At 38.9% G+C, this 12,973-nt stretch overlaps 1 protein-coding gene across 1 annotated transcript in view; it reads right to left on the minus strand.

Moving 5' to 3' along the window:
• Orc5 (origin recognition complex subunit 5) overlaps positions 1 to 12,973 on the minus strand; it is a 54,417-nt gene that overhangs the window by 34,914 nt on the left and 6,530 nt on the right. The window contains exons 4-6 of the mRNA XM_026784652.1: positions 9,406 to 9,493; positions 5,091 to 5,202; positions 1,464 to 1,594 (exon numbers count right to left, since the gene is read on the minus strand). Of these exons, the coding sequence (XP_026640453.1) occupies positions 1,464 to 1,594; positions 5,091 to 5,202; positions 9,406 to 9,493 (331 nt within the window). The remainder of the gene's footprint in view (positions 1 to 1,463; positions 1,595 to 5,090; positions 5,203 to 9,405; positions 9,494 to 12,973) is intronic.

The following is a 12,973-nucleotide window of genomic DNA, read 5'->3' on the forward strand; positions in this document are numbered from 1 at the left end:
CCAGAAGAGAACAGTGTCAGAGAAACTGAATTCCTCTGCTACCTGACAGGATGAACAGAAAACAACAGGTCACCCCACATGCCTCAAATGTACGATGTTTTAAAAAATATGCAAAACTCAGGTTAAGCAAATAGGCTACTGTGTTTGGCATTAGATAAGTAAAAAATATCACCTTTAGTTAGCTTTTCTAACAATTATAATTACTAATTTTGGACTACCAAATGCATTTTCAGAGAAAGCAAAGCTAAATGAATATTCAGAATGGTATTTTATTTCCTCCTGCCTTTTGTTGCCTATATAGGCAGTCTCTAAAACATACTTATACAATAGAAACTCCTAACGCAGATTTATATGCACACACAGAAAAAAAATGCTTGAAAAGAATTTTATGTAGGCTACTTATGACATTTTCATAAATATACCATTTACAAACTTTGAAATAAGTAACACTATGCATCTGATGGAAAGTAAGTGTCTCAACTCCTTCATGTCCTAGGCATGGAGAAAATAAGAACCCTTTGTCCTGTGTAACGCTGTCTTCAGGGTGTGAGGACTTTCACGTCTGCTAGCATTGCCAGTGGTAAAGACATTCCCAACTTCTTCCTTTCACAACTCCAAACCCAAGCAACGGGGAAAAAAGTTAAGGGGTGATCATTTCCCAAACTTCTAGCAAAATATAAACAACTATTCTAGTCTTTGTCAAAGTTAAAGCCTTTTATACAAAATCACTAACTGGTCAGTGAAGATCTATAATTAAAGCTTCTTGCCATATTCTAATGGCAAGCTCCTAGGCCAGTCACGACATAAATAAAAACTGGAGGAAGGTGATATAAAAATTAGCAGTAGGATACTAAATTGCTTGTTATTACATCTCTTGCTGTTTTTCATTTTTACTTTAATGGTTTCTATAGTTTCTGTAACTAGAGAGAGAACCGGTAACTAAAAGTACTTGCTTTCCTGAGGAGACTAGAGCTTGAACGCTGGCTCCTATGTAAGGAACCAGGGTGGGTGCTACACACACCTGTACCTCAGTGATGAGGAGGGAAGAGATAAGAGCATCACTGGAGTCCCCTCACTGCCAGTCCAGAAGAGACATGTAAGCTCCAGGTTCCGGAGAGACCCTGCCTCAAAATAGTAAGAGACAGAGCAGGGCACTATCAGCCTCCTCAAGCCTCTGCACGCACAGCTCGGCACTCATGTGCACCAACAGATACAACACACACACACACACACACACACACACACACACACACACACACACTCCTAACAATTAAAACATGGACCTGATACTGAATGCAAGTTTTCTCATCAGGTTTAGTATGAACTAACCCACAGACATCAATCCTTTTTAAGGTATATTAGCCTTAAAAAGCCTTATCCAAATTTCTGAAGTATTTTCTAAATGGGATAATATTGAAGGACATAAACATGTGTTTTTGTGCGCACACAAAATGCTCACTTACCAGATGTCTGAGCTCTTTCAGATCTCGGCACACAGTGTAGAAAACTCCAAGAAGAATATTAATATAGGCAGCATAAAAATCAGCTGAGTACTCTGGAGGGTGGTCGTGGGACAGGATCTTTTGGAGGTTCCCTGTTCAGAGAATACAGACTCACTCAAATGAACAGCACGGAAACATCATCATTACGTTCCCAAATGTTATAAATGTTTTTAAGAAAACAAACATTTAGGTCCAACAATAATAAGAGAAAATAAGTGATTACTAGTTAAAAAAGTATAATTCTATGATAGAATAATTTGTATTTCTTTTCTTCATGGCACAAAAATGATGGCTTAATTCCCTCCCAAACATACGTAAGCTTACACTAATGAGGTCCCTGACTGGGACCTCTCCGAGGCTGACAGGTGAGAGACAGCTGCTAGAGCTCCTACTTCCTGGCCTTCAGGAAGAAAAGAAAGGTTCAGGGCCAAGTTCATCCCCAGTGGACGACGGTTTAGTCAGCTGTACTGATGTAAAAGACACTCCATCAGCTTCCCAAAACTGGTCTGATTTGTCCTACAATTGCTTTTAGGGCAAGACCTACCACAGAAGGAAAAGCCAATCTAACATAGACTGAACTTTTCTGTAATAAATAATTAACAGTGGATGGATATAATCAAATGTCAAACAACATGCAATAAAGGACTGTGGTACCTGAACAGGGAAAACAGGTGAGTCCTACCATCAACCCAGTTTTCTCTCCCCTGCCCCCTCCATGGAGCCCTGGCTGTCCTGAAACTCTCGGTGGACCAGGCTGGCCTTGAATACACAGAGATCTGCCTGCCTCTGCTTCCCAAGTGCTGGGATTAAAGGCACATGCTATCCCTGCCGGGTCCAACAGGGTTCTCTAACCTGAGTGCAGTACAAAGAGTCCCAAAGGAGCTCAATAATGTTACTGAGTTGAGGAGAGGGGGGGCGGGGTAGAGTTAAGATAGCTTCAGTTTACAGACGCGTTTCCAAGAAAGGCCTGCCAAGAGGTCTTGAGTTCATATTAATTTGTATATGCACAGATTAAGGCCAAATAAGAACAAATGGAAATTAGAGAGATGGACAAAGAGCAATTAATGAGAACTAAAAGTCACATGGGTTTATTAATTTATATTAATTTTTAGTCAGAATGCAGAGACCATGATGAGGCATGAGTAGAGATGGAGCACTGAGTAGAGAGCGCAGAAGGTGCGAGGTCTTTGTGGAAAAAGCTAAAACTAGCCCTGGAGTAAAGACAATTCTAGATCCCGTCTCCCAAATACATCAAACATAGCCTCAAAATGCTCAAATCATAATGTCTATCATTCCGTTAACTAAATAAATAAGTAAAGAATAAAAAGGTAGATAAATGAAGCCAGCAGGAAAAACAATGAGAGAAGCAAAGAGTTAGAGTATTATAAACATCAACAAGATAAAGAAAAAGCAAAAAGAGCTCTATGATGAAAAATTCCAGAGGATGGCAAGATTAACTTCAGGAAAAAGGATGGTGAATTTAAAGACAGAGAAATAAAAACTGTATCAAAAAAAATAAAGGAAAAAATAAATTTAAATAAACCCCAATGGCACACTATCAAGTGACATAAAATAAATAACACAGACCTGGAGGAAATAAAAGTTGCAAGTGGAGACAAAGCCTATGAAGAAATACTGGCTAAAAGTTTTGCTTACATCAGTGGTTTTCAACAGGTGGGTCATGACCTCTTTGGGGTTGAACAACCTTTCATGGGGGTTGCCGTATGACCATCAGAAAACACACATATTTACATTATGGTTCATAACAGTAGCAAAATTATAGTTATGAAGTAGCAACAAAAATAATTTTATGGTTGGGGGTCAACACAACATGAGGAACTATATTAAGGGCTCACAGAATCAGGAGGTTGAGAACTGTCTTAGATGAAACTATAAATTTATAGATCTAGAATAACAAAAACACATTAGACTATATAATAAAAGCTATTTTCTTTCTTACATTTCTATTTTATTAAAACCAAAAGAGTATTACAGGTGTCTAATAAACAGTACCAAGGAGCTTACAGGAGGAAGGAGAACACAGGACAGAGGCGGAACACACAGCTTGTGCAGTAGGAAATTGTAAGTCCCTGAGTTTTTCATATTGTTATCAGAGCAGGACTTAACTGTGCTGACAACAACTAAGCCAGACCTAAGCAGAGGGAGAACAAAGCAAACACGCCCCTAAGAGACGCAGTCTTCTGCAAGGAATAAAGGCTTTCAAATCGGAGCCCTGGCTACAACTGGGAAGGTGTCCTTGAAACCAGAGCCACATCCCTAAAAATGCACGGCTATCAGGCTAACATGATAGGGCCCAAGTAGCTGCCAATCCCTCTGCCTGAATTCCATGCTGCACATGATTTGGTTTACCAATTAATGTTCCAGTTTTGAATAGAAAATTATGAATATAGTGCTTATGCTATGCACAAAAAGGCCCTAGAACTTAATAAACAGATGTAACATGACTCCATTTATCATACACTTAACAGGTCTGTTTTCCTACAGGACAAAATCGAAAAGACTGCTATATTTAATTTTTTCCTGAAATTCCATCTATGCTGCTTTGTATCTTACAAAAAATCAGATTCTACAATTATATCATACTTTTACCTTCATGATGCAGTAAAACCAGTACAATTTCATAATTTCCTTAACTTTGAAATAGTTTTTCAATATTTGAAACTAAGATGGAAAACAGGAAAGGTCAAAAGCAACTGTTTACTAAAACCCTTTGAATAAGCCTTTCCTTCATTATTTTGTGATTTGTATGGACGAGAAGCTATTAAAAGTAAGGTTTTCATCTATTTTGAGTTCCCTTAAATAAAAACCAGTTAATTAGCTAAAGCAGGAGGTGTTATTTGGTTTCCATTCTTGTGAAAACAGGCAAAGCTGTGTTTCTCTTGGCAATGAATGTTTATAGCCCAGGAGCTGAGAGGAACAGTGTTAACAAGGCCAAGATCACGGGACGCTATTTTCTCACAGCCCGCTACAGCACCTCATGCTTCACAGCTCTAACCTGAGTCAGCGGTATCCTCTCTGTATAATCATAGCTCAAATTCATTAACTACAAGGCCAGTAAACAATACAAAAGTATTGTGTTCGTTCAAAGAGATAAATTATTAGACCCTATAAAATTTAAGATTAAACATAAACCCCAAGAAAATACACAAAAGAACTAGCAGTAGACACAGTAAGAGTTACAGCAATGACAAAATTTTATAGACTCAAGATACATGGAACTTAATCCAGGTATATGATAAAGATTTCTCTACAGTTCTAACGTGTTACGAATCTCATATACTTCTTTCTTGTGTAGATGTTATAATCACAGGATACATACAAGAATGAATTAGAGATGATGAAAGTTTACCCTAGCAAACACATGAGACCTGCTCTGCTCATTTAGTGATCATGAGTGAGAACAGACCCTTCAGGGTTTCAAAATAAAATTTCTGCAAAGCAGGAATACAAGCATTTTGAGACTGGCAACAAAACTAAACAACTAAAGATACCAAAGTATCTCAGGCTAACCACGGTATAGTTCTGAAGAAAAGACAAGGGTTATTTGCTCAAACAATTAAAACTTACCTATGCTATAATCAGGGAAATACAAGACAAATGGTTCAAAGCATCCGGTGTTTGGACGAAACTTTTCCCAAATGATCTCACTGAGAAAGATAACAGTCACATTTCTGTCAGTCTGCAAAGAAAAGGGAAGAAAAGTAACATAGTATTTAAGAATCTGAGGGCAGTAATTCCCTTTGGATTTATCTTCAACTGAATTCTGCAAAGCTTAACATACGCAATAAATTATTTGCATATTAATAAACCATATTTAAAAAACCTAATCAGGGAGCTCAACCATTTGCAAATTTACATACATAATTGCTTGGAATTTCCATAAAACTGTAGGTTAATCAACATCTCAGTTACTCACGAGCGCCAGAGCGGTCACGCAAGAACGTGTTCTGTAGATACTAAGAAACACATCTGCTTGGAAAAATTAAGACAAAATCCTGTGAGAATTTTCTAAAATCTTGATAGGTATTTCCCATCATTAAAATATTTACAGCAACTCAGAAAAAAAGAAACATAGAATTGGATAAAAGATTTGTCATATTGTATAACTTCATATTATTAAGAAATACTTAAGCTTTCTGTTCGTTTTCAAATTATTGAGAAACATTAATGGCCACTATATATTAAAAATACAAATAACTGTAACTAATAATATCCCTCTAAATCATCAATGCTAAGTAAAAGAGGTTATCTTTTGAAATATATTTAAAAATTTCCCTTAGTTTACCAAAAGCAATAATGAAAGCTGAATGTGCCCATTATCCTTTAAGAGACTTGTCACAGATGCCTGTGCACCAGCTAGAACTCATCCTGAGACCCCTTCCTTCTCCACACAGGCTTTCATTTTCCAGAATTCTTTCTGGCTAACAATGCAGATGTGGTATCTGCTCTGGTCTGTAAGCATTCCTAGAATCCAGTTTCATATGTAAGTTGCACTACATTTTGGGGAAAATCTACTATTTGATTCCTAGCAAATGTGGTTCTTGTATGCTGTTTTGCATTACTTAGAAAAATGATTCCTTTGATTAACAAAAACAGCTGAACTTAATGAATAGATAATTCCATAGAGAAACTGATCATCTTTATGAAGGAGCACAGACGTCCTTTTGCTCACAGGGAAGCACGGAAACAACCAGGAATGTTAGCACACAGGGTGTCTCCTCCGTGGAGGACATAAAATACCTGCAGTCCATCCAGAAAGCTGAGAGTGGATTCCGTTAAGGACATGGTGATCCCTTGCTGTCTGTGGAGGCAGACCTCCCCCAAGTTCCCCAGAATGCTTTTCCCAGACTCTTCCCCCCAGACCATTACCCACCCTGAGAGGAGACATCACAGGTACTTCATGGCCTGCTGACCTCCATGCTACGGGTCACAGACCACATTATAGAACCTACTCTCATTGGCCCATGTACTGTGCAAGAGTTTCTCTGTAGTTTACACTATGTGAAGATGTGTCACTGAGACTGGTTTAATGAAGAGCTGAATGGCCAACAGCTAGGCAGGACTTCTGGGGAGACAGAGGAAGAGGAGGAGTATGCCAAAGAGATGCCAGGGAGAAGTTGCACATAAGGTACCGAGCAGAGGTAACCAGGCCATGTGGCAGAACATACATTAACAGAAACAGGTTAACTTGACTTATAAGAGCTGGCTGAGGATAAGCCTAAGCTAAGGCCGGGTTTTCATAATTAATAATGATAAGTCTCTGTGTCACTGTCTGGGGGCTGGTGATCCACGGATAGCCTGGCAAGAAAGCTACATCACACTTTAAAGAAGGACTGGGCCTTGTTACCTGGAAACCTTTCCCCAGACTGTACTGTTTTAAACATGCTGACAATGACCTGCCTCATTAGACTCCCTGAAGTCTGATCCAGGCAGAGGAAGTCGCTCCGCCTGGGTTTCATTTTTATCTCTTCCCAAAGCGTCACTGCCTGGAGACCTGCAGGGAGCCCTCAGGAAAAGACTTTACTTCTCGTAAGTGCAGGACCAACTTTCTACCACTGAGCTATACACCAGCCCCAAAGAAGACTTTCTGAATGCTTTTACCTTAGAAACCCACTGATTTAAAAAAAATAATTCTGAGTTTATTTAGGCTTAAAAGTATGCTCTAGGGGCTGGAGAGATGGCTCAGAGGTTAAGAGCATTGCCTGCTCTTCCAAAGGTCCTGAGTTCAATTCTCAGCAACCACATGGTGGCTCACAACCATCTGTAATGGGTGCCCTCTTCTGGCCTTTGGGCATACACACAGACAGAATATCGTATACATAATATATACATATATGGTATGCTCTATCCACATTTCCTGATCATAAAGCTCACACAAGAATCATCAGATTTATTTCTACTTATTTAGTGTGTTCACATGCGTATGTCCACTTGAGCACCACAGCACGAGCATGGAGACCAAAGGACAACATGTGGGGTTGGGTCTCTGTGGTCATCAGGGTTCCAGGTAGCGAATGTGGACCACCAGGCTTGGTGGCAGGTGCGCTTAACACTGAGCCATCCTGCCAGTTCAAAAAGGCATCTTATAATTCTATAAAAAATTAAACATATATGGATAAGTTGAAAAAAAAAACAAGATCAATGACTTGAAATCTGTAGTATTTTCAACTGTTCATCTTAAAATACTTCCAGTATACAATGTTTTATCATAATTTAAATTTCCTTTGACTCAGACACTTAATGTAAAAAACAGAAAATGCTTTTATTAAGTTCCTCTGAAATGGAATACAATTCAAAATCAAGTATCCTCTCAAAAATGTTAAACTGATGGTTCCCTTTCCCAATAGAGATTACAATAAAACCTCAAATTTTCTCCTAGTGGTTTCTGTAACAAAAACAAACGTGAAAGTCCTTATTATTGTCACGGTATTGTTACTAGGTATGTAGAGCAAACGTGAAGGGTGAGAATAAAGTCTAGGCAGTCAGTGTGGGAAGCAATGAGTCAAGGCCGACAGAAACCACAAATGTAAGCGGAGACCCCAATAATCACACAGAAACTACATTACAATACTGTTTGGCTGATGTCTCAGGCGTATTTCCAGCTAGCTCTTATATCTTAAATTAACCCGTTTCTATCCATCTATGTATCACCAGGCTGTGGCTTACCAGGAGGCGTCTTTCTCCCTTGGCAGCTACATGGCGTCTCCCTGACTCAGCCTGCTCTCCCTACACATCTCTATTCAGATTTCCCACCTGGCTTTACTCTGCTAAGCCATTGGCTGAAACAACTTTATTCATCAATCAATAAAAGTAACACATATACAGAAGGGCATCCCACATCACACAAACACCTACAAAAACAAAACAGATGAACAAAAACCAAAATGAGGACTGAAAACAGGCAGGCACCTTGTAACAGTAATCACTAAGAGTGAGCCTCGGACCCCAAGGCCGACTCACTGCTTGCTCTCTCTAGCCCTCCACCCAACTCTGCCCACCTGCGGGACACAGCATTTCAGCGGCACTGGGAAGTCTCTTAAACCTGCAGCACTCTAACTGCTTGGATCAGAACTACCCCAGTCAGCTCATGTATGTGAACAGCTGGTCCCCGGCTGTTTTACAGTTGGGAAGGTTATGGAAGATTCTGCCTTGGTTCTCAGAACAATGCTACTAAACACTTTAGTACAAATGAACATATAGCTAGAAAGTATAATCTATTTATGTTCAAACCACTGATAAAATAATAAAACCAAAGTAAGCGTATAATCAGCCACAAAATCAATGAGGTCTAAATTACTCTTGATTGAAGAGGACAATGGTACTGTTCTGCTCAGACAGCTCTTTGTCTTGGTGAGTAAAACCCTAGCATAGCTATCCCGAACCCAGCATTCCTGGGTGGATACTAGTGAGGACTGAATTCTCTCATCAATTTTCTTTCTTCAAATTATTCAAATCTCTGTGCTTTTCCCCTGTAACCACTGATAATGTGCATATTTAATCTTTCCTACTATCATGACAACTGCAATTGACTGAAGACAGTTCAGTGAGACCATACTAGCCGAGTGAAGAGCTGCACGCTGACAAGGAGTGGCTAGCAGATAGCAAACCAGACGATCAGAATAACTACATCATAACTTCTGTAGATCAAAATGAAGGAACATGTAGATTTCGATGTCCAGCCCCCTCTCATTAATGACTAAAGACTTCAAATTCTTTAATAGATGGCAACTTACTTTATAATTGAAAGCTAAAATAATTTATTAAGTCTACCAAATCATAAATTAATACCACTATGTGAAAAGACTGAACTTTAATCATAACAACATATTGGGGGAGGGAACATATGATCTATTGAGGGAAACCCATTCTGTGTATTACTTACCAATTCTTGCAACCTAAGAAAGCCAGGCAAAAGATTTGCTTCCATGTCTCTTAGATATTCAGCTTTATCCAGAACCTTAAAGAGAAGTCTACATGAAAATCAATTCATAATGTATTTTATAAAGAATAACATACTATAAGATTTTTAAACTTTCCATGTTACAAAGAAAAAAATGCAGCGTTTTAAAGTAAGCTTAAATTTACTTTCAAAAGGCTATTTACACATTAAAAACATATTTCAAAGAGATTAAGCTAAAAACAGATTGCTAATAAAATTTTTTATCCAAATATCCAAAGAGAAAACACATCATTGCTATATTTCTAATTGTACTACCCACAAAACAGGGTGTGAAGTACTCTGACTCTATCTCCCCACTTATAAAAATTACAAGTCTTTATTACACAAGAAAGACAGAAGTATATTCTAAAATTTATCACACAGAACTTTTCTTGATTGAACTTTACAGCTACGCATGCGATGTTTAAACTGCTAGATAACTCTAAGTTTTGTTCAAAGTTATAATGCTTTTGCCATAATGTTTCCTAAAACATACAGACACTAGATATATACAGTGGACATTTATGAATAACATCATATAAAATAGAACAGCAAAGCCGGGCGGTGGTGGTGCATGCCTTTAATCCCAGTACTCGGGAGGCAGAGGCAGGCGGATCTCTGTGAGTTCGAGGCCAGCCTGGTCTACAAGAGCTAGTTCCAGGACAGGAACCAAAAGCTATGGAGAAACCCTGTCTCGAAAATCCAAATAAATAAATAAAATAAAATAGAACAGCAGAATGGTGATGAGTTTGGTCACGTCAGTAACTATTAAAACTGACCAATGAAGTCATATGAGTACTCCTTAAAAAAAAAATATAACCAGTCACATTATCATACATTTTAAAATTTGGCATTATTTCCTAATATCATCAAATAGCCAATACTCAAATTTTTCCACACTTGTCCCCCCAAAAAATGCCTCATTAGTAGCATGGATGGGTCAAGATTCATGAATGTATGAGTTCATACAGGACAAAAGGAAAAATACTTGAATTCCCCCAATTACCAATTTCTTATTCTGAGTTTTTGCCCATTTTCTTTTTTGTAATATTACTAAAAACCTAATGGCTTAAAACAGATATAAAATTTATTTCTCACAGTTCTTGGAAGCCAAAAACTTAAAGACAGTTTCACCAAGCCAAATTAAGGTATTAGCAGCACTATGGTAACTCCAGTGGCTCCTGGAGAAAACCCAGCTCCTGCCTTTTCCATCTTCTGGTAGCTTCGATCGCTGTGGTACTGGAATAATGCGGTTTGTTACCCACATCATTGCAGCCCTAAAGGCAAATATCCTCAACCTTCCGATTTCCTGCAGCTTTTCCAGTCTGGTCTTGCCCACCTGTGTAGCTCACTCAGACATCTCTATCTACTGACATTTAGGGTTAGAGTCTGTTTCCTCCCAGTAATCTGGGTGGATCGCTCCACCTTAAGAGCCTTTTTCCAAATGAAGTAGGATTTCCAGGGCTCAGGGTCAGGACTTGGTGTCTTCTTGGGGCTATTACTTGAGTACTGCAGTGCAGTGCATAGTAAATTACATCTCCAGGTAATCAATAAATTGGAGATTTGTGATATTTTTGTTTGTTTGTTTTTCGAGACAGGGTTTCTCTGTGGCTTTGGAGCCTGTCCTGGAACTAGCTCTTGTAGACCAGGCTGGTCTCGAACTCCCAGAGATCCGCCTGCCTCTGCCTCCTGAGTGCTGGGATTAAAGGCGTGCGCCACCACCGCCCAGCTGTGATATGTTTTAACTATTTATCTAATATGTTCCTTACTTCATGTCTTTTTTCTTCTTGTCTTGTTAACTAACCCACTGAGTGCAGTTAGGGCTGCCTGTACGTGTATGAGAGTGAGGGCATCCACCGGAGCATGGGCAATCTCACAGGGACCACACCCTGCAGAAAACAACTCTTCCTTCCTTAGCGGTCACCAACTGCCAACAGCTCGCAATGAGGGATAGCGACCTCGTGAGCTCCTCCTCAAACAAGAAATGCTGGCTGGCTTGATCTTTGCAGACAGCCACAGCTGATCCTCGTTCACGGCTTCATAACCCTGGTTTGCCCAATCTCTGTCCTCTCTTCCTTGTTCTCTGAGGCTTGCCTGGAGGTATACTGATACAGATGTTGTATTTAGGGCTGAGATTCCCTAGTCACTTATTCTCTGTACTTCTGACCAACTCTAAGTGCCTGTATTCACAGTCATCTACTGGGGAAAAAAGAAGCTTCTCTAGTGAGCTCTTAGCTGTGCTAATCTATGGGTAGGAAGACAAGCATTTATTTAGATACTATGTCCATTCAGCAAAGGAACAATACCAGGTTCTCCCTTTGGGCCTTTGACTTCTCAGGCCACAGGTTCTGACCAAGCTTACAGCAGTTTCCTCCTAAGGAATAGGCGTTAAGTCTAACCAGAAAGTGACTGGATCCCCCAAGACATTACTATTGCACCAATGGCCATATCCTGCCAGGCTACTTGTTACTGCAGCTCCCAGGGTTCACAGCGAGGTAAGACGGTTGATGACTTTTCTCCCCCAGCAGCCTGCGAGCACGTGACACTGTGAGAGCCAGGCAGAGGGGAAGCTCCCAGGTCAGTACCAGCTTGACTTAACTCATCCTTAAGTATATCTGGGCAGTATGAGCCTCTTCAAATCGGCTCCCATGCTCTCCATAACAAACCCAGTAGTCAGTGAGAGTCTCCTAACTTTAAAATGTGACAAGATGTTCTGTGTTATCTAGTGCATTACCTGTGGGAACTAAAGTTCTCTCCCCCCCAAAAAAAGAACCCATTTTAATACCATAAACATTCATACTTTAATAATAAATCTTCTTGCAAATTATACAATCATTTAAATAAGGAATAAAATTAAGATGCAGGATAGTTTCCCTGAATAATCTAGATATTTTATCTTGCAACAACGTATGAGAATAATTATATTTAAATATCCAATTTTTAGTTTTGGCAAACTAAAGGCACAATTTACTACAATAAAGATATAAAGTAGTCTTTCGACGATACATTCTCGTTAGGAAATTGCTCAACAATCTCCGTTTAAGTAACTCTCTAAGCTAGAACACTAACTCAAAAGAATTGGTCCACTTTAGTGAAAAAATACAAACCAGAAATAGCAAATTAAGAGTCTATTCTTTTAATCTGATAATGATTAACTGTTATAACTCATGACTTCATTATTCTAATTTATGATCCTTCTTCAAAAGCTATTATCAGAAAACTATGATTCAAAAGGAAAACTGAGATGTAAATATTATTCTTAATGATTTATAGTAAGGTATTCTAGTAGATTCTCAATTTGTAAGCCACAATAAGCAGAAAAATTTTAATAAACAGAAAAATTCTTAACCAACTTTCTATATTATTTTCTAAGTAGTAAAGGTTACAGATTTTTAGTTACAGACCAGTCTAAACTTGTTCTACACCAAATATCTGTATACTTTTCTACCCTAATGTTTAGCCAATAACAAATGCTTCTTGGGTACTTACCTCAGAGTATGGCCTAGTGCGC

Source organism: Microtus ochrogaster, chromosome 26, assembly GCF_000317375.1.
Source record: "Microtus ochrogaster isolate Prairie Vole_2 chromosome 26, MicOch1.0, whole genome shotgun sequence".
Classification (NCBI taxonomy): domain Eukaryota; kingdom Metazoa; phylum Chordata; class Mammalia; order Rodentia; family Cricetidae; genus Microtus; species Microtus ochrogaster.